The sequence below is a fragment of the Phocoena sinus genome, chromosome 3, assembly GCF_008692025.1.
Source record: "Phocoena sinus isolate mPhoSin1 chromosome 3, mPhoSin1.pri, whole genome shotgun sequence".
In the NCBI taxonomy this organism is placed as follows: Eukaryota; Metazoa; Chordata; class Mammalia; order Artiodactyla; family Phocoenidae; genus Phocoena; species Phocoena sinus.
Window position 1 is genome coordinate 132,051,416 of NC_045765.1, and position 21,642 is coordinate 132,073,057.

At 42.0% G+C, this 21,642-nt stretch overlaps 1 protein-coding gene and 1 pseudogene across 1 annotated transcript in view; one reads left to right on the forward strand and one right to left on the reverse strand.

Annotated features, from left to right (window-relative positions):
• LOC116750534 overlaps window positions 1-4,459 on the reverse strand; it is a 99,442-nt pseudogene extending 94,983 nt beyond the window's left edge.
• The window catches only part of ARL15 (ADP ribosylation factor like GTPase 15), a 421,917-nt gene that overhangs the window by 117,520 nt on the left and 282,755 nt on the right, over window positions 1-21,642 (forward strand). Inside the window, exon 2 of the mRNA XM_032628241.1 lies at window positions 19,961-20,105. Within this exon, the coding sequence (XP_032484132.1) occupies window positions 19,961-20,105 (145 nt within the window). The remainder of the gene's footprint in view (window positions 1-19,960; window positions 20,106-21,642) is intronic.

Consider the following 21,642-nt stretch of genomic DNA (forward strand, 5'->3'; position numbering starts at 1 on the left):
CATACACAAAAATAAACTCAAAATGGATTAGAGACCTAAATGTAAGACTGGGCATTATAAAACTCTTAGAGGAAAACATAGGCAGAACACTCTTTGACATAAATCACAGCAAGATATTTTTTGATCCATCTCTTAGAGTAATGAAAATAAAAGCAAAAATAAGCAAATGGGACCTAATGAAACTGAAAAGCTTTTGCAAAGCAAAGGAAACTACAAACAAGACAAAAAGACAACCCTCAGAATGGGAGAAAATATTTGCAAATGAATCAATGGACAAAGGATTAATCTCCAAAATATATAAACTGCTCATGCAGCTCAGTATTAAAAAACCAAACAACCCAATCCAAAAATGGGCAGAAGACCTAAATAGACATTTCTACAAAGAAGACATACCGATGACTAAGAAGCACATGAAAAGCTGCTCAACATCACTAATTATTAGAGAAATGCAAATCAAAACTACAATGAGGTATCACCTCACATCGGTTAGAATGGGCATCATCAGAAAATCTACAAACAACAAGTGCTGGAGAGGGTGTGGAGAAAAGGGAACCCTCTTGCACTGTTGGTGGGAATGTAAATTGATACAGCCACTATGGAGAACAGTATGGATGTTCCTTAAAAAACTAAAAATAGAATTACCATATGACCCAGCAAATCCCACTACTGGGCATATACCTAGAGAAAACCATAATTCAGAAAGACACATGGACCACAATGCCCATTGCTGCACTATTTACAATAGCCATGTCATGGAAGCAACCTAAATGCTCATTGACAGACGAATGGATAAAGAAGTTGTGGTACATATATACAATGGAATATTACTCAGCCACAAAAAGGAAGGAATTAGGTCATTTGTAGAGATGTGGATGGATCTAGAGACTGTCATACAGAGTGAAGTAAGTCAGAAAGAGAAAAATAAATATCGTATGTTAATGCATATATGTGGAACCTAGAAAAATGGTACAGATGAACTGGTTTGCAGGGCAGAAATTGAGACACAGATGTAGAGAACAAATGTATGGGCACCAAGGGGGGAAGTGGCAGGGGGAGAGGGTGGTGGCGTGATGAATTGGGAGATTGGGATTGACATATATACACTAATATGTATAAAATGGATAACTAATAAGAACCTGCTGTATAAAAAAATAAATAAAATTCAAACAATAAAAAAATAAAAAGAATTGGAACTCTATTATGACATAGAGCATTGTCTGTGATAAATCAGAAAAACGATGAGCTGGCTGTATAAATAGGCATACAGTGATCCCTCTTGTATGCAATTCATTTCCTCTGTTTTAAAAAAGAGAGGAAAAAAGATGCATATAAAGTAGTATATGCAAAAAAAGTTGAAGAACTGACCACCAATAATCTCTAGGAGGTTAGAATAATGTGGAAATTACACATTCTCCCTTATACATTTGATTGATTGAATTATTTGCAAGGATTACTTTAAAGATCAGAAAAAATAGAGAAGAAAATTAAGTATACATCTGTATGTGTCTATAACTGGACTACAGATAATAGAAGTTTGCCGGAAATATGAGGGTTGGGCCAACTTTTTGATTAATGAGGATAGAAAATTATTTCCTTCTCTAGCCTGTGAGGAGTTGTTGTTTTTTTAGCTATTTAAATCATTATGATATTTTGTATCCTTCTTTCTTATGTTAGCTCTTTGCATGATTCCTTATGAGTAAAAAGAAGACAAAAGTTGGGTTCATTTTATTACACATTTTCATTGATGATTGAATGCAGGATTTTAATTACTCTTTCTGTTGAAAATGACCCTCTCCTGTGTCTTGCTACCCAGATATAACTGCATAGGTTGCTTGATTTTGAGAGGAACACTCCAATTTTGTGGACTGGTGAGAGGGTTGTTATAAGGGAGTGTAGCTGAGTCAAGACTCCTGGTTCCAGAAGCTTTCAAGCAGTGTTATCTTTCTTTTTCCTTATTTAAATAGAATAATTCAGACAATGTGTGGTTTTCGTTCTTACTCCCAGAGAGCAGTCAGCATGTAAGCGTGTATATCTCATTTAAAATTTTATTTTTAAAAAATGAACATCTCTGCATCTGTTATTTTTCCAGGATGCTTTTCAAAGTCTAAGACAAGGAATATCTTCTTCAAATCTTTCTGAAACACATTAGAGAATTATTGATTAGAATATGGGTAGATGAATAGAGAATCTACCTCAAAAAAAATGAGACTAAAACCTTCATATTTTCCATTAATCTAACCTAATGATTCTGGACTATTTTAATGGATGTATTCAATTTGCTTGAGACCAGCCATGATTAATTTTATCCATTGATTTACACATTTCACAAACATACTATGTATCAGGCACGATGATACAAAGTTGAATAAAGAATGATTTCGAGTTAATATGTAATGGGGAAGACAGACATTCAGTATGCACTTTGGCTCTAGTGCAATGTAGTAAGTAGAACATTAGCAACATGAACCAAATACTATGAGAATACAGAGTATAATGTGAGCCTAGAGGGAGGGAGGAGGAGTTAGGGAAACCTGGGCCTTAAGAATTGAGAACGATTATTGCCTCTTGGACAAAAAGAATATGGATTTATTTCCTGAGTAAATAAACATCCTTAGTGTCTCAAGAGGGGTCTCCATATCATTCAATCCACTAGGAGAGAGAGATCGGGATACCCTACTCTCGAGGCCAGCCCTTTGGGATTCTAAATAGCATGACTAGATGTCCCTTTGGGAAGTTTGTTCAGCTAAAAGTAAAACTCTCTTGTGGTATGAGCTAGATAAAAGATGATTCATTTTGTGTGCATGATGGGTCAGGTATGCTGAAGCAGATTCTTTCCAGGTTTTGGCCTTCCAAACGGTGTTTAATCTATACATATCAGGGATTAAAAGTACAACACTGTGTAAAGTCATTCTATTTTCTGTTATCTACCCGCTCTTCTTACTTTGCCATAAAGGTATATAGGGCTTTTTTTTTTTTTTGGCCAGGTCAAAGATTTTTATTAGAATGAGATTAGAGAAAGATTTTTCATTTTAGGTGGCTGGAAAGTACATCCAGCTGAAAACCATCAACCATTTAGGCTACATGCTTCATTTGAGTTGTGTTTCTGGATGCAAGTCAAGTATGACAACTGTGAGTTTCATAACTTTCTCTAACTTGATTCAAAAACGTTTTGGGGCCAAAATACTTCTTGAGGTCTTTTCTGTCCTCTCCTGGCAAGACCCTTTGGAGGTTATCAAGGTCAAGATTATATTGCTGGGTCTCAGAAAATTGCAGAAGAGATGAGGAACTCTGAGGCTGAGGCTCGCATCATCACTTGCCCTTGCCGGTGTTCTCCCAGTCATGACTTACCACTTCTTGTTCAAGATGAACGTCTCATTGGGTCCTTGCCTCTGACAAAGAGAAACTAATAATCTACGTTATGTATTTTGTCTGCTTGTTAGCAATGCTCAGGTTCCTTCGTTGGAGTTATGGCTTTTAGACCATGTAGAGTACGTTCTGAAGGGAAAATATGTTGTTGAAGAAGGTTGAGTGGACAAGAAGGGACTATGGAAAGCAATGGTCAGTGAGAGTAATTCCAGTGAGTGGCAGTCGGAACTCTACAGTGTTCATGACTATAGTCTCCCAGGGGATGCTCAAACCCAGTTGGTATTTTGAGATCTTTTTATTTATGGTATTATTATTCATAGTATCTCAGCCCCAGAGTATTCAGTTTGTCTTTTTAAAAATTCAATAATGGTTATTAAGGTTAAAAATGGATTTTATAACCATATATCTGAGCAATTCATAATAGGGCCATATGAGCTCCTTGAGTGAATCAACAAGTATCTGATTGAGCACCTGTGGTGTGCTTGGTACAGTATTTATGTTGAAGCAGTGACAGTTCTGTCAAGAAATAATGGCTTTATTGCAAAACAATAGGTATAGAGAATATGAAAGATTTAAGAGGTAGAATCAGCATGAGTGTGGGGCTTTATGAATTGTGAGCAGTGTGAGAGAGAGAGGATCTAGGATGTTAAGAGGATTTTAGCTTTAAATGCTGGGTTGGATGATGATGACGTTTCCTAAAGTAGGGAATACAGGAAGGAGGGACAAATGGTGGGAGGATTGGTAGTGAATTTGGGTGTTTGTTAGTTTGAGTACCTAAGGAATATCTAGGTATAGATGTCTAACAGGAACTTTAGACACACTGCTTGCGTTCTCCAGAAACTGAAGAAGCAAGCTGAAGCTGGACATGGGATTGAGAAATCAGCAATGTAGTCAAAGCAATGAGAACAGAAGGTTGGCTCAGGTGAAGCATGCCAAGTGAGGAGGTCGTTGGACATAAGGACGTACCCTGGATTTCCACCTCCACCACTTCATTACAATTGTGCTTGTCAGGATTACCAGCATCCTCCATATTCCCAAATACAGGGGTTATCTGTGTGCTCTGATCCTCACGTAACTGCTTAGAAGCATTCATCTCAGTTGATGATCTCCTCCCTCTAGAAGCACTCAACTTTTCTTGATTTCTGTTACACTCTGTTTCCTAGCTTTTTTCCTATCAGGCTGGTTGGTTTCTCCTCTGGTTCCCAACCTATAAAGGTTGGACAACTCTGGGACTCTGCCTCAGCCTCCCCCTGTCTGTCACTGCCGTGAACTTTGTGTTGTAGTTCTAGAGGAAGGCTAAGCTCGGTGAGAGTCAGATAAAAGTTATAAGATATGCCAAAACCAATAGGTGATGTAAAAGAATGTGTTCCTTCCACTCAAGAAAAATATGGGTAGAATATAGAATTGCATCAACCTCAATCCAAAAAGAGGTTAGAAAATAATCCAGTATGGTTGTGAAGGATCCATGGAAACCATTCAACCAATTAGTTTAAAAATATTTATTGGGTGTATATTTTATGCCAGGCCATGTTCTAGTTGCTGGGGATGCATCTGTCAAAATCCTGCAAAAATTCCTGCCCTCATGAGACTTACATTCTTATGAGGGGACACAGGCAGTAAACCAAATGCACGAGTAAGTTATTGAATAGGTAAGAAGACGGTAAGTGCTGTGGAAAGACATAAAACATATAAGGGGGCTAGGGAATGTTGTGAGGCAGGGAGGATGCACTTTTAGAATAGAGTGATGAGGGTAAGTCTCACTGATAAGGTGACGTGTGAGCAGAGACCCAAACAAGATAAAGGAGTGAGTCTGTGTGTATCTAGGGCAAGCGATTTCTAGACAGAGGAAATGGCAAGTGCAAAAGCTCTGAAGTAGGACTGTCCCTAGCATGGTCCAGGAACAACAAGGAGCAACTGACTGAGGGAGGAAATCATAGTAGGTGTTGCCATAGAAACAGTTGGGGGGTGGGGTGGGAGGAAGGTTGTGGCAGGTTTTATGGGACCTTGTAATCTGTTATAAGGGCTGTGGTTTTTCTATCCTGAGTGAGATGGGCTGGCCTTTGGAGAATTTTGCATGGAAAATAGATGTGATCTGACACATTTTAACAGGATCACTCTGACTACTGTGTTGTAAATAGACTATAGGGAGGTTAGAGAGGAAGCAGGGAGCCAGTTGTGAGGCTCTTGCCGTAATCCAGGCAAGATGACAGTAGCTTAGACAGAGTGGGAAGGGCAGAGGTGGTAAGAAGTAGTTGGATTCTGGAAATATTTTGAAGCTATTGCTGACAGGGTTTCCTGATGGATTGAATGTGTGGTTTAAGAGAAAAGGAGTTGCCAAGGATCATTCTGGGTTTTTGGCCTGAGCAACTAAAAAAAAAAAAAAAAAAAAATGGAGTTGCTGTTAACTGAGCCAAGGAAAAAGTTTGGGGATGAGTTATGAGCTGTGTTTTAGGTATGTTAGGTTCAAGATGCCGACTCAGTATCCCGGAGGAGGAATGTGGAGAAGGCATTTGCATATAAGCGTTTAGAGGTCCGTGGTACAGATATAAATTTGGGAGTTAAAAGCATCTAGAGAGATTTGAAAGCATGAGATTGGAGGTAGTCAGCACGGAAGTGAGTGCAGGTAGAAGAGGCTTTAGGTCATCCCAGGTATTCCGATGGTAAGAGGCGGATGAGATTAAGAAACTGACAAGGAACCCCCTTCGCAGTGAAATAAGAGAGAATCCAGAAATGAGTGGTGTCTAGAAGTTCAGTGAGAAAGATTTTTTTTTTTTTTTTTTTTTTGCGGTACGCGGCACTCTCACTGTCGTGGCCTCTCCCGTTGTGGAACACAGGCTCTGGACGTGCAGGCCCAGCGGCCATGGCTCAGGGGCCCAGCCGCTCCGTGGCATGTGAGATCCTTCTGGACCGGGGCACGAACCCGTGTCCCCTGCATCGGCAGGCGGACTCTCAACCACTGCGCCACCAGGGAAGCCCGGTGAGAAAGCTTTTTAAAGGAGGCAGTGGTAATCGTGTTAACGGAAAGGACCTGTAAGACAAGGGTTGAGATTTGACCATTGGGTCTAGTAGTGTGGACATCACGATGACTTTGACAAGGAGAGAGGCTGTTAGGAGTGGGTTCAGGAGAGAAAGGGAAGAGGGGAAATAGAGATGATGTTTTCAAGGAGCTTTGAAAGCAGAGAAAGGGAGGAAGAAGTGGGGTGAGGTTAGCCCGTCCTGTTAATTGATGTGCTTTTTATAGCCATATAATTTGAGTATTAAGTTGTTAGAAGTTGTGCTAAAATTGAGGAGTGAACATATTTAAAGTATAATTAATTGCTAGTAGTAGTTGATTTTCAGTATTGTGTACTTTGTTTTCTAAATCTTTAATTTTTCTTTTTGAAATCTCATTGTCAATTGAAGTAAAATAGATATTGAGGCTTTTAAAATTGAAGTATAATTGACATACAACATTATTAGTTTCAGGTTTACAACATAATGGTTTGACATTTGTATACACTGAATATTGGGGCTTTTAATGAAAGTGTTGTAGAAAGTTCTCAAGCTGAGATTCAGTCAAATATTCGAGGTTGCAGTTCAAACTGCTGCTGAAGCCATAGCCTGTGTCGAGTCAAAGATTATCACACTGTCTAGTGCTGTCTTTAGGATGTCACCTTTGAACTCTCCTTGCCTTTCCATCAGTCTTTGAAAGTTTGAAGTACCTACGTTAACCTAAATTGGATGTGATTTAGAGAATATCTCTTGCCACTATTTGATCAAATTTTATTTGATGTCTATCTTTTTATTATCTCCTTCATTCTCTTCTCATTTCTTTCAGTGAAGGACTAGATGTGGCTTATAATACAAACATGTAATAAAACGTAAGAAGTAATATGGGATTTAAAATTGTATAATACATCATTTCAAAAATCTCATGTTTTAAGGTTCCGTATCTTTTATCCTTCTTTGTGGGCAGAGAGAGATTTGCAAATTGTAAGAAAGTGTAAAATATGAAAACATTAATAGGATCAAAGAGAGAGCTATGGTTCTTATTGTATAGTTGCTCTGAAAGTCTTGCATGTTAAGAAAATCTCAAGGCAATTTTTGTTCTTTTCCCCACTGCCCCCAGATTACATGACAATGAGGTCTTATTTTAATAGATGCAGAACTTGTTATGACTGAAATTCTTTGTTTCAGGTTTTTACATAACAGAGAATACTCGCGTTTTTCTGGTGATATCTTACTCCCCTTGTGTGGTTCCCAAATGAGCCCTGATCATCTCAAATACTTTTTATGTATTCTTTTGGTGATGAATATTTTATCTCTGCCAACACTGTCTCTAATTTGTCCATGAACAATTCCCTTGAGGACCTTCATATCCACTATTTTTGTAATTATAAAGTTGATTCTAACCCGCAGTTCAAATAGTCATGAGTATATGCCCTTTCTTCCTTTTGGAGAGCCATGGCGGGGATAATCTGTTCAGGTGTAGTCATAATTCCTTGGATGAATGTCATAAAATGTCCACAGAGTCACCAAATAAATGAGACATAATGTCCTAATTTTAAACACATGCCTTTAAGCCTTTCCCTTCCAACCTCATTCCCCCTGTTTTTGGTTTTTTGCTTTTGATTTATATTTTAACATGCCTGTTTAATATAACCCTTCAGATTTTGTTTTTTTGGGAAAGCTGAATTTGTCGGCCAAAGACTATGATGTTTTAAATTATTTGTTGACCATAAATATGATTGCTCTGGTTTCTCTGTTTTGGGTTTTGGTATTTTTTACGTGTTCCTGATGAGTAGTTTTTTGTTGTAGCAGTTGCTTCACAATTACAGTGTGATGTGCAAATTAGAAAAGAGAGACTTGAAGGATTATACATTACTTAGATAAATATGTAGAAAACCAGAGTAGTCTGATTTAAGAAAAAAAAGAAAAAAGAAAAAGCCCAGTCATATATCCTTAGGGAGTTTATATCTATGTTTCTAGTGACAAGCAATAGCACAGTCTACCTGATTGAGTTTTTGTTCTTAATTAACAAAAGCTAGGTGCTACACACACCTCCAAGTATGTCCTGCCCCATTTTCCTCCTACAAGTTATTAAAGTTGAAAGGAAAGCAAGAATATGCAAGTTTAGACATAAGAGCTGTCAGGCATCAGCTTCCTACACAGACACAGCCAGTTCCCATCTTCTAACATGTAATAATTTATTGGTAGAAGTATGAAAAGAAAGAAGAGAATGCATGTGGAATAGGAGAGCTGAGTATTAAATAATAGTAGACAAGTGGGACACTGAGAGGGTAAAACATTTTGCTCAGGAAAATCCCGGCTTAGATTTTTCTGCTAGCTTTCATCTTGCCCTCTGCCCAGAACTCTGGCATATTCCATCAGAATAAGTCCATGGAATTGGAAGATCAACAAATATTGTTCTATTTTATGTTTTTAAATTGTAATAATAGAGAAAGTCTGTTGTCTTTTGGGCCAAAGGACAAAATGTATAGTTGATATTGTTTATGGCTGCCCTGTAAGTGAATAGTCTATTTAGGGACAAATCCCACAAGAGCTTGGGGTCAGGGCTCCCTTCTTTCATTGCTGAAGGTAGGGGTCAGCTATTTCTTTCTTAACTGCCTGGCAGCCAGGGCCCCAGCCTGAAACCAGGGCTTGGCCAATTGGATGCTCCAGCTTGATGGTCAGTGGTACCGGGTTGGAGTAGTCAGAGGTCATTCTCATGCTGCAATGGAGTTCAGTACAGGATGCCAAGCAGTTAGTACAAGTGGTGACTCCTGTACTAATGGCTGCTGCGGTGTTACTGTGGGCTGCCTTGGTTCTTGCGTTTTTTTTAGTCTTCTCATCTGTTCTGTGAATTATCAGTATGCTTCCAATAAATCACTTTTCTGGTATTTGCAAGCAGAACCTTCTCTGGTACAAAAGAAAAAGGAGGACACCCATTTTAAAAAACACCTATGATGTTCAGATATCATATTTTCCTGGTTCAAAAGTGCCTCTTTAATAAAACACACCTTTAAATAACTCTCTGATTAATTCCAGCTTATAAAGTGAGAAGATGGCTTGAACTACCACTGCTGCCAGCTCAGCTGTGGATCTGAAATATCCAGCTGTGCCCTCTCTGCCTCTCTCATCACCAATAACAGACTTTGCAATCAGAGTCTGTCTGACACGTGTGTTGATGTGTGAGGCGAGATAGCGTCTAGTTCACTGTATTGGCTCTTCCACATTAGACCAGAGTAAACATTTGTCTTTGTCAGCAGTTAAAGCAACGTGATTTGAGGATGCACAGGGATCACAGACACTACCACCACCCCCTCCCCTTGCCACCATTATGCTTTTGTCTAGGTCTGCATAGACATAGCAGGAGATTCATAATCAAAGAGAATTGATTTAACTGCTAAGATAGACCAGTCATGTTTAAAAGCTGTTTCTCCTCTCAGGGAAAGAAAAAATACAGTGATGGTCCCACTCTACATCATATTATGCTCTCTTTTAATAGTTCTTATTATAGCAAACCAAAAGGACTGTCTCTGTATGATTAGCCACCACTGGTATCTGGCTTATCAGGTCAGATCTTTGACCAAATGGACAATAAAATAAACCCAGACCCTGAGTTATCTTGAATTGTGCACTGTGAGAAGAGTCCTGATGGGTGGTCACAAAGTCAGTTTTTAGGAAAACACTTTTCTAAGTGAAAAATCTAATAACCACAGTCATGGTGCTAACAATACCTATTGATTACTGAACACTGCTCTGAGCATTTGATACATAGTACCTCATTTACTGCTGCCAGCAATCCGATGAGATGATACTTGCTTTCTAGATTAGGAAACAGGTGTTGGTGAAGTAACTTCTCCAGACCACAGTAAGGTTGGATCTCAGGCTTGTCTGACCATGCACTTAATCAAAGCCATGTACTGAGTCACTGAGGAGCTCATTCTACCACGGGGTGTCAGACACTCAGGTTCCAAAATTAAGTCACAAGTGGAGCCTGCATTGAAGTGCTCCAAGTCCAAGTGGGGGAAGAAGGACTGTAGATCACCTTTACTTGACAGAATGATGAGTAGGGCAGTGGAACAGAAAAGGTGCTAAGGGAGTTTGAAGAAGGTCATCTCAATCAGACTGAGGGCCACAGAATTCTTCCTGGAAGAAATGATCATTGAGCTGAATTTTGAAGGATGACTAGGTGCCAGCCAGAGGGAATTAGTGGAGAATGATGTATAGGCAGAGGGTCAGCCCCTTTGATGACATGGATCATGAAGGAGACTGGATCAGGAACTGCACATAGGTCTGTATGGTTGGCGTGAGGGCCGTGTATACGGTGGGAAAATAAAAACAAATTATTATGCAGATATTATAAATATATAAGAATTATAAAGTTAAAATAATTATATTTTAAGATTCACATGTTGAACCCCGGTTTGGGTGCTTTATAAACATTATGAACATTATCTTATGTAATCCCTCTAACAACCATCAGAGGCCAGAAATGAAGGCAAAGGCCAGATCATAAAGAGCCTATCTGCTTAGATAAGAAGTTTGGTCATTTTCCTGACAGCTATGGGTAGCCGTGGAAAGATTTTATATCATGGGAACGACTTGATGTGTTTTAGGAAGATCATTATTAGCATTTTGGAGACTGAATTGGATTCGGGTAAGACCCGAAGTAAGGACACCAGTTAGGACAGTGTGTTTTCCAGGAGACAGTGGTGACGCGCTGTCAGAGACTTTAGGAATGGGGAGATGGTAGAGACCAAATGGGTGGATTTAGGGGAACTGGTGACAGAGAGGCTATGTGGGGCTGAGCTCCATCTTCATGGAACCTGGAGATTGTTAAGTGAAGGAATGCTCTGTGGTCCAAAAATATGGAATTAGGATTTTCACTGTTAGGGTCTACAAGGAAAACAACTTTAGTTTGATTTGTTTTTCTCTCGACCGTTCCAAAGCTCCCCGTCTCCAGTTCCAAAAAGCACCAAGAGCAGAGAGAATCTGCTTTGCTGGGATCTTTTCTGGGAGATTTTAGATGATCCATCCGCTGGAAGATCTACCTAGGGAGTCTAGCTCTTTTTAAATGTTTCCATTCCCTGATTTTTCCTAAGTGTACAAAGTATAGAAAAATGCCATTGTTAAGGAATAGTAAAAGTGTTTAAGTATTTTTATGCCCGACTTTCCGTTTAGAAACATTCTATTCAGAAAGTGACCAAGAAAGAGGTTCAATACAAAATGTATTAATCTCTTTCACGTTCAACTAAATTTGTATTTCTTTGCTCTTTGGGGAAAAAAATAATAAATGGCCTGAAACTGACCCAGGTGAAGCCCTGATTTGGATACGTTTATGAATATTCATTTAGCTTGGTTCTCATTACAGATAGTCATGCCTGGGGAATTTACTGCTGGTTTTACTGGATAATTCTGTCATTGTAAAAATTAGATATTCCATCTAGTCATTATAAGAGAAAAATTACATCTTGAAAATAAGAAAGACGTTTATTTTCTACTTAGCTTCCTCTTTGAGTTTCTTCATTTTTATTTAAAAAAAAAAATCTTATCCCCCTGGTCTATTTCCAATATGAGAAGACCTGAAATTTTGGATTGCTAGAATATAGGAGAATCTCGAATTAGAGTCTCTTTAAATCTAATTATCAGATACGTGCCTTAACTTTTAAAACCCCACTTGTGGCTCATCTGGAAATACACGTACCAGGACTCATGAATGCCACTGATCAGGATGACTGATGCACAGACTGGGAGCCACGTGGGCCCCTGGTCTGGTTCAGCGCCGCGGCACTCTCTTCCATTCAAAGTCTCAAATGTCTGCCCCTCTGCAAAGCCGTGAGGCCAATGTCTGTAGCTGCGAAGCATGAAATCCCCTGCTTCTGTTTGTTTCTTTTGTTGCCACGAGTTAATAGGGACAGAGACAGGAGACAGCCCAGAACAAAGCAGAAATAATGGAGTATTTCACCCCAAAAAGGAATGTGGATTGAGAAATACAAAGGGTAAGGCAAAGACAGACTTAGTGTCCTGAGGCAGTGTGATGTATTGGCCAGAAGCCTCAGCCCTGGGACAATCTGTGAGCTCAGAGCAGCCCACATGGCCGAAAGGTTTGACCCATCTTCTGTAAAAACAATTTATTGTTTTTCCCACTAGGGTCTTAAAGGGCCACAGGATTTTTCACCTCAAAAAGTGGATTGCTCTTGTAACCTGGGGAGGGGTCGTCTGCTGGGATCCGTCTGGTGATCAAGGGCCTCTTCACAGTACACTGTTGCCCTGCTGATTATTTCTGTAGCTGAGGTGCCATTTGGAATTTATATTCTTTTCACTTCTTTGCAAGACCTACTAAATAATCCAAGACATCAGAGCATTTTTGAAATTCATTTTTCTTCTTGCAGATGGAAAGAAAGGATTAGCTAAAAGCTTGCATGTTCATATAGACCATCTCTTTGACATGGATTTCCACACAGCCCAGTTTATTTATGTATTTTCTCCCATACTCTTCCCCAATGCATATTATTTTGTTTAGTATTTGCTTGTTTATTTATTTACTTTATTGAGGTACAGTTTACATGCACACATTTTAAAGGGGAAAACTTGTGAACTGTTCCCTTAGGGTTTTTTTTCTCCCCTTATTTACCATGTTTAGAATCAGAAATCTGTGCAGCTAGATTCTCTTCATAGACAAGCTTTGTCCTTTCCGGAGGACAAAAAAGGGTTAAATGGAAGAAGCAAACAGCGGGAAAGAGAAGCCAGCAGCCCTTCAGTATCCCCTTGTCTTCCAGCCCAGCCAGGTCCCCTCCTCCTTCCCTGCTCCCTAAGTCTGCCCCAAAGGAACCCAGTTCCTCTAACTGTCCAGGGAGAAAGATGCAGGGTGTCTGCCCAGAATGAAAGGCCATGAGCCGGACAGTGCAATGAAGGAAGCAGTACCGAGACTTGCATCTTCCCCTTCCTCTGCCAGGCATCTGTCCAGTTACACAGGCAGCCTTGTTAAAGCCCCCCTTCACTCCCTCGAGACAACACCCCGCTTCCAAGGCTCTGAGCCCTGACTCCAGACGTGGCTGTACCAAGGCCAAGAGGACATGAGTAAGAGCTCTGGAGCCAAATAGCCCGGGTTGGAGCCCCAGCTCTGGCCCTTACTCTGTACCTTACAAACTCTGGCATATTTTCGTATCTGTACATTGCCCTCTACGAAGAATGCCCCGAACGTCGCCTCTACATGACACACTCTCAGATGTTAGAGGCTTTTCATTCCCATCACTCAGAAAATTGCTCTGGAGCCAGACTGCCAGGGTTCAAATCCTGGTTCCACTTAACAAGTTTAACTTCTTTGGGCCTCAATTTCCCAGTCTTAAAATGGAAAGTGCAAAGTATCGATGCTTTTCTCATTGGGTTGTTCTTATAAGTGAATTAACACACACAAATCATTTATATCTTGTGCTTAATAGTACTGACCATCTTGGGTTTTGTTTTTGTGTTATTAGGACACGATTCTTCCTCGTGTCTTTTCCAGAGCTTAAGCAGCTCTTACAAGCCCTATAAACATGTTTGGTTGTATTTTCAAAAGACAGACCCATATTTGACTATTATAGACTTGGAATTTTTTTTTTTTTTTTGCGATACGCGGGCCTCTCACCGTTGTGGCCTCTCCCGTTGCGGAGGACAGGCTCCGGACGCGCAGGCTCAGCGGCCATGGCTCATGGACCCAGCCGCTCCGCGGCATGTGGGATCCTCCCGGACTGGGGCACGAACCCGCGTCCCCTGCATCGGCAGGCGGACTCTCAACCACTGCGCCACCAGGGAAGCCCAGAAAATATTTTAAATCTTGTAGTTTTGGATATTAATATGCTTCTTAATGTTTTATTCAGTGAACATGTTTAGTGTTAGAAAACATTCTAGAAATTGACTTCCTTTTGTCATTGTGGGAGTTGGTGAGGTTCAGAATATATCGGTGCCTCCTTTTGGTTTTGAAACCAAACCACCTAAGAAATATATCCACTTCAAGTCATGGGTGACTTGTCTTGCTTTTAGGTACCAACTAACTGTTTTTTTGTTAATCTGACAATATTTATTGAGCACAGTGCCAGGCCTCACCTGGGGACTCCAAGGAAAGACCTGGTCATCCGCCATAGGAAAACTCTGGTTTTTGTTTGGCAAGACCCGTATTTAAATAAGGAAGAGGTAGTATGGGGCTCGGGCAGTGACTGTATAGCTGTGGGAAGCCCCGACACTGACTGAAGAAAATTTTCCAACAACTCTACAGAGCCTCAATCAAATGGAAATCATGCGCGGAATAAAATCATGTATTCATGATGAAAAACAGAGCATCAATTGAAACAAATGCCATGTCCCCAAAGGCTAGGGATTTAGCGAGACGGGATGGTAGGACATGTGGGCAATGCAGGGGCCAGTGCCAGAGGGGGAAGATTTCGAGCAGGACTCCGTCTAGAATGGTGAATTGTATGACAGCTTTGCTCCTCGGCTTTGGTGCCTGGCCACCCTTGGTAGCTGTAAAATTAAACTTTTTGAACCAACAATCAGACCAAGGATGAATATGTCTTTGGGTCAGTGTGCATAATTCTGTCATCTAATAATTCTTACAGTCAGTAAAAATTACACGTGGCATAATACTCACTGCAGCGCTAGAAGTGTGGTAAAGGACCAAAGAGTGGAAGAAAGGAATAGTTCTCGCCGGGGGAATGGGAGACTTTCCGGAGGAGGTGCCATCTGAGCAGAACTTTGAATGGGAATTTGCCTAGTAGAAAAGAGGGGAGATTTCCTCTTGAGTGCACAGGACCCGGGTGGCACAGAAACACGAAGTGCTCAGACTGTTTGAGGGACTAGAGAGTGATCTGGAGGGTGGCTGGCATCATTAAGGTGGAGATGTAGGGGAAGTGCCATATACAGTCAAGTGCTTCATTAGTGCTTTACAGCGTCAATTTGTTGAGTAGTTATTCACTGAGTCCTGCTGTGTACAGTGCTCGACAGACCTACCGATGTCTGGTGCTGTCCCCAACAGAAATGGGGACATTTTAAGATAATCTTGCTGCCTTGGTGCTAGACCACCAGACTGAAATACTTGCAATTTAATCTTTTGCTTATTTTTTTCCTGATACATGTGATCATCCTCCTTCGAGCAAATATTCCTAAGGTTTTGCTTAGGCTTTTTGGCTAATCCACCTTTTAGCTAAGGGTTATACAATTTGTCCAAAGTCTACGACACAGAGTTACTACTGGTGATTCCGGTCTTGGCCCTCTCTCAAGATACTGACACACTGTTTCCTCACATACAGTGTTGGTAGAAGCTTATGGATGCATGCTGGGTGGTAACATCCTGCATCCTGACATGATAAGAGAGAGACACTGGGTTCTTTTGGAAAGGAACAAGTCATAACGGACCCTATGTGAAAAGACCTGTGAACTAAAGCAATCTAGGCAACAGAGGCTGTGACCTTGGTTGTCTGATGCCATCTTCCCCTGCCCCCCCCCCACCCGCCATAGTTACCCTGTTCTCTATTGCCTGCTGCAAGTGAAGGGTAAGGGTTGTGTGTCTTTAGTGTCTTGGGTTGGACTGGGATGGATTAGAGCACATGGTGACTGCTGTGGGCCGATGGAAGGGAAGTACCACAGTCTGGGCTGTATGGTGGGCTGCCAGGTCCTTGCCCAAGAAAGCTAACAATCACCTAAGATGCCTTAGGAAGATGGGCACTTATTTACCTGTATTCTCCTGGCATAATGCACTGAACTGATGCCTCATAATGTCCTCCTAAAGAAAGGAAGTGGCCGATAGTGTTAAAACGTTACTGGTTAATCATGGGGAGACCGAAGCCGCCGAGGTTTATGGGCCTGCACGGAGTCATACAATGCCTCAGTGTCTGGCCTGGGAATGAAGCCTGAGTTTGCCGCTTGCTGTCAGGACGGCCGACGGCATTGTGTTTAGCATTGTACACCAGTGAAAGGGGCTTACCCTTAACAATGCACGAGCTGCTGTAGGAGACAGACACAATGAACTTTGGTACAGTATAGTCTAGAGGCCAAAATGAGTAATTTTAAGTAAATTGACTATGAGATCCAAAGCTTCATTAAGTTTTAAAACGAAAACCAAGTGAAAACTCTGTACCGTTTTTAGGAACTGACTCCAAAAGCATGAACATTCTTCCCCCATTTGAAGTAGCATAGTTTTAAGAGTCTTATTTTATGGCTTGAATCTGACACTACCCCTGTTAACTGTAGGATTTATTTATTTCAAATAAATACTCCAAGAGTCTGTGACTTATTTCAAAGATCCTGCCTTAGAATAATTGTCAGTCTAACCTTTATGCTTTTTATGTTCCAAAATGTCTCATTATTACAGACTGTGGTTTGCAGGGGGCGGGGGGGGGCTTTTGTTTTATTCAGATTTGGTTTAGTTTGGGTTTTTTCAGAACAGTTGAAATATGGAACCTGAAATTCCAGAAAGAGACTGGGGGAGAGGGGAGATGTCATGTTACATGCCTTTACCATCTGCATGATTGGAACTCTGGGGTAGAGATGGCGTCACTGGGGAGAACAGAGAGAGAGGAGATAAAGACGAGAGTGGAGTAGAACGTCACTGCTAAATTGCCTTTTATGTCAGACATGTCGTAGGTGACCTAGAATAAATGAGCAGGTGATGTAGATATTATTGGGCTTGGCTGCAAAGTTTTCACACTCTGGAGTTTAAAAAAAACATGAAAAGGAAATTCTGGAACTTTGGGCCGAAATACGTTGAGTAATATTGCCATGTGAATGATTGAAACTGGGCAATATATAGCAATCAGTCACCTGCAATTTCATCTGGTATTTAAGACTGATGATAGTTTGGGCCAGGGTAGTTGAACGGGTCTCTTGCCAGGAGCTAGCCCAAGGGAGTTCTGGCAGAGGAGCTGAGCGTGAGTGGTGCTGTCCAGAGCAGGAATAGGGTCTCTCCCCTCTCCCCGCAACAAAGATCCCAGCAGCCCAGTAAGAGAAACCACTGTGTGACTGGTGCTGTGGTCTGTCATAGTTGAACCTGGCAGAGCTCTTCTTAGTGAATGGCTGCTAGCCAGTCTTTGAGGGAATACATACATACATACATCTGTCTCTCAGGAAAACTCTAATCATGGGTCCAGGAGACTTGTTTCTTTTATGGGTAAGAGAAAGTTTGCAAAAAGTCAGACATTATCAGCCAGCCTTCATGTGAATCTGGGATGAGATGTATTGGCATCTAGAATGCTTTTTATTGTCATAGTCACTAATCTTGTAGGAGAGGCAAAATGGAGCTCAAGTAAGGCCAGAGAAGAGTCACGAATATGATGGAGGAGTGGCAGGGGCTGCTACATGAAGGCAGACTGAAATAATTAGGACTCCTCAGGCTCTAAACAGAGGAGAAGAAATATGATTAGAGTTTAATAAATCCATGAAGAATATGGATTAGATAATCATAGAATTTACCAGAAGTAGGCAGAGCCCCCTAAAAGCTGAGGAAAAGTGAATCTAGGACAAAAAGAAGGCCTTTCATACCAAGAAAGTAGGTCGTGCACATCAAAACCAGTCTTGGTAACTGGGCTAAAACTTCTGGCATTGAAGAGCAGTGAAAAAGTCAAGCGTTTCTTTTATTTTAACACTATTTTCTTGAAGCATGGGGGACCCAGAGAGAGCCTAGATCAAGCTTCCTACTAGCCTTTACATTTTCTTTTCTCTTTTCTTAGACGAAATTTAAATGTCATTCATCCGTCATTCAACAGTTATTCACTGAGGGTGGCTTCTATGCCGTGTTCTCTGCTAAGCACTGTGGATACTAGGATGAAGATGGACAGATATGGTTCCCACAGTCTGGTGATGAATGAGAAACTGTAGTAGTCTGTGTGCTGAATTCACAAAAGTGCTGTGAGAGCTTGACATGAATTGCTAATGTACTCTTAGCATCAGAGCAGGCGGCCCTGAGGAAGGGGTGCTCTAACTGGGACCCGAAAGCCAATGAAGCATTTGCTGTGCCAAGAGTTCGGGGGAAGAGGGAGAGGCATATGTTGAATGCCTTGAGGTGCCAGAGGGTCAGCGTGACTGGAGGTGGGAGGGTGAGAGGGAGAGTAAGAGGAGAATCATGGAGGTGAGGCTGGAGGGGTGGGTGGAGGAGATCATGGAAGGTCTTGTAGACCATGATGATCATTATGGAGGCCGTGTGGAGAACAGAGGGGGCAACGGTGAATGTACTGGGACCCATTGGAGGATGTTGATGTTGTCCAGGCAGCGGTGGCCTGGGCTGGAGAGAGACAGACAGATTCTAGACCTGTTTCAGAGGTCGTATGGACTGGACTTGTCAATTGACCAACGTGGATATGAGAAGTGAGGGTGAGGAATAATCAAGCTTGATTTATGAGAGTATGACGGCCAGTTAGGCCTCACATTTCATCTGAGTAAGAAGAATTAGCACAGACATTTTATAGGTCTCTTCTCTCATGATCTCCAAAGGACCCAGAAGTCAGTAGGTCTGCCTCCCTCTTACCTCTCTGTCTCCCTCTTCCTCTGTTGAATCTTTCAGGTCCTAAATGCTTCAGACTCTACAAGCTGGCACATAGATGGCCCCTAATAAGTGGATGTCAAATAAGTAGAAAGACCAAAAACCGCATGAGTGGCTTCCAGCCTCCCAAATCCCCTTGTCTTTAACCCTTGCAGAGCAAACGGCAGTTCATAGTACCCTGAGGTCAGTTGACCTGAAGCAAGATTTAGCAAGAGTCAAGATGGCGGTGATATACACAGGAATTCTATTTAATGCTTTTTAAAAGCATTTTATTTTGAAATAACATCAAAGCACTGGAAGACTAGTACACGGAACTCTCCTGTAGACTCTACTCAGGTTCCCCAGTCATTAACATTTTACCATGATTGCTTTATCACATTCCTCACCATCTAGGCGTGGAGACGGTGATGGAGATAGGGATTTAGAAATGTTCTTAGCCAGTTAATTGCAGATGTCAAGGCTCTTCATCTCTAAGTACTATCATATGTGTTTTCTCAGGACAGTGATATTCCTTATGTAACCACAGTCCGCTGATTAAATTCAGAAAATGTAACCTTCAGTGATACTGTCATTGCAGGCTCTAATATTCAGTCTCTAGTCAGCTGTCACCTGTTGTCCCAACACTGTCGTTTATGGTGTCTCTTCCTCCGCCCAATCCAGGAGGCATGGCATTTGTGATGTCTCTTTAGTCTTCTTTAACCGGGAACAGTTCCTCAGTCTTTCTTTGACGTTTTAGAGAAGAACAGGCTGCTTGTCCCGCAGAATGCTCCTCGCGGCAGTGTCATCTCATTTCCTCGTGCTTGGATGCAGGTGGTGCATTTTTGGCAGAAAAGCTGCATAATGACGTGGCACCCCTCGCGGTGCCCCCACCTCAGCAGGAGGGGAGCCGGCAAGTCCGAGTGGGTCTCATTCCTGGGAAGTCAACTTTGATTGCTTGGTCAAGGCAGTGTCCTCCTGGTCTCTCACTCTAAAGGTCCCTTTCCTCCTTAGGGTCAATAGGTTATTTCATTACCTCTCAGTACATAGTCATTTGAAATGTGACTAAGCTTTGTGCCTACAGTCATGCTTAAAAGCGCTGCATTTCCCCTCTCTCGGCAGTGTTTTAGAGCACTCTGCTGCAAGGGACCACCACCTGCGCGCCCAGAGTATGACCTGGTCTGCATAGGCCTCACGGGCTCTGGCAAGACCAGCCTCCTGTCCAAGCTCTGCAGCGAAAGCCCCAACAGCGTGGTGTCGACCACAGGTGGGTATAGCGCCGGCTTCTCGCCCTTTTCTTCCTCACCCCTGGGATGCTCTCGTTTCCTGTGCTGTTGGTGGGGTCCCCTCATTTCACTGAAACGCTTCAGTCAGTTGATTATTTATTTTTAGATACTCTATTTTTCAAACTATATTTAAGGGGGGCTTTAATAGCACCAAATTGCTGCACGCTTCATCCCTCCAGTTGGTCATTTCAGTGCCACTGAATAAATCAAGCCGGGAGAATGTTGATAGAAACTAACCTCGCAACCTGGAATTCTCGTACTGTGACAGATGGGTTCAGCTCAGGCCCACTGAGCGTCCTCCTCCCTTGAAGTGTCACTCTAGCCTACTCGTGTTGGTCACACGCTCCCTACACGGTACAAGTGATAGTCTGAATCTTCTTCCCTGGAAGATGGTGGGCACAGGGACCGTTGATCAGGTTTACCATGTTGTTCCCTGAGGTGACCAAGAAAAGTCAGTCTAGGCAGTGGTTCTCAATCAGGGCAGATTTTACTCTCCAGGGGACATCTGGCAATGTCTGGAGACAGTTTGGTTCTTACAGCTTGGGGAGGGTGCTACTGACTTCTTCTGAGTAGAGGCCAGGGATGCTGCTAAACATCCTACAGTGCACAGGACGGGCACCCTCCATAAGGAATTATCTGGCCCAAAGTATCAAAGTGCTACCAAGAACTTTTCTCACTCGCCAAAAGTGTCCTCTTTTTCCTCTGAAAATGAAGCGGGAAAGACAAGTGTTAACTAGAGAAAATTATGGGAGGTGAAAACCAGAGCTGCTGTGGGAGAACTGACAGGGAAGGAGTGAGCTGGGGACACTGTCGGGGAAACTTAAAAAGATTGTTCATTCAGACAGCTTTCTTTTTTGAACACCTACCATGTGCTAGGTCCAGTGTTAGAAACTGGGGATAAGCAGTGATCGCAGCACTCCAGGAGACTCAGGCTATGGGCCACACAGACATTAAGCTTGTGTCCAGAAGTACACAAAGGAGGAGAAGCAATCAGTTTGGCTCGGACTGGGGGAAGGGGAGGATGATACATGATGGAGTTTTCTACATTGGATCTTGAGGACGAGCAAGCCTGGCAGACAAGCAGGAATAAGAGAGTGAGGTGGGAGAAGAAAGAAGATTTGGGGACAGAGGGGAAGCTGTGTGAAGGCAGAGGGGCCTGAAACAGGTTGCTACCTCCTGGGAACCACGTTTCCGAGTAGCTGCGACACATGGTTCGTAGAATGCCACGAGTTGAGTCACAGGAGATAGGCAGTGGCCAAATCTTGGCAAACCTTTTATACCACACTCAGGAATTTGAGCTTTGTAGATAGCACAGAGACATCTGCACATATTTTAAGCAAAGAGAAACTGTGTGATAAAATATCCATTTGAGAAAGATCACGCTAGCCATGATACTGAGACTGAACTGTGGAAAGCTCCATTAGCCATTAACTAAGACAGTGATGGGAGGGAGGGGGGTAGGGGGAGGGAGGGAGAATGGAGGGGGAGGGAGGAAGGAGGGAATAGATAGGCTACTTA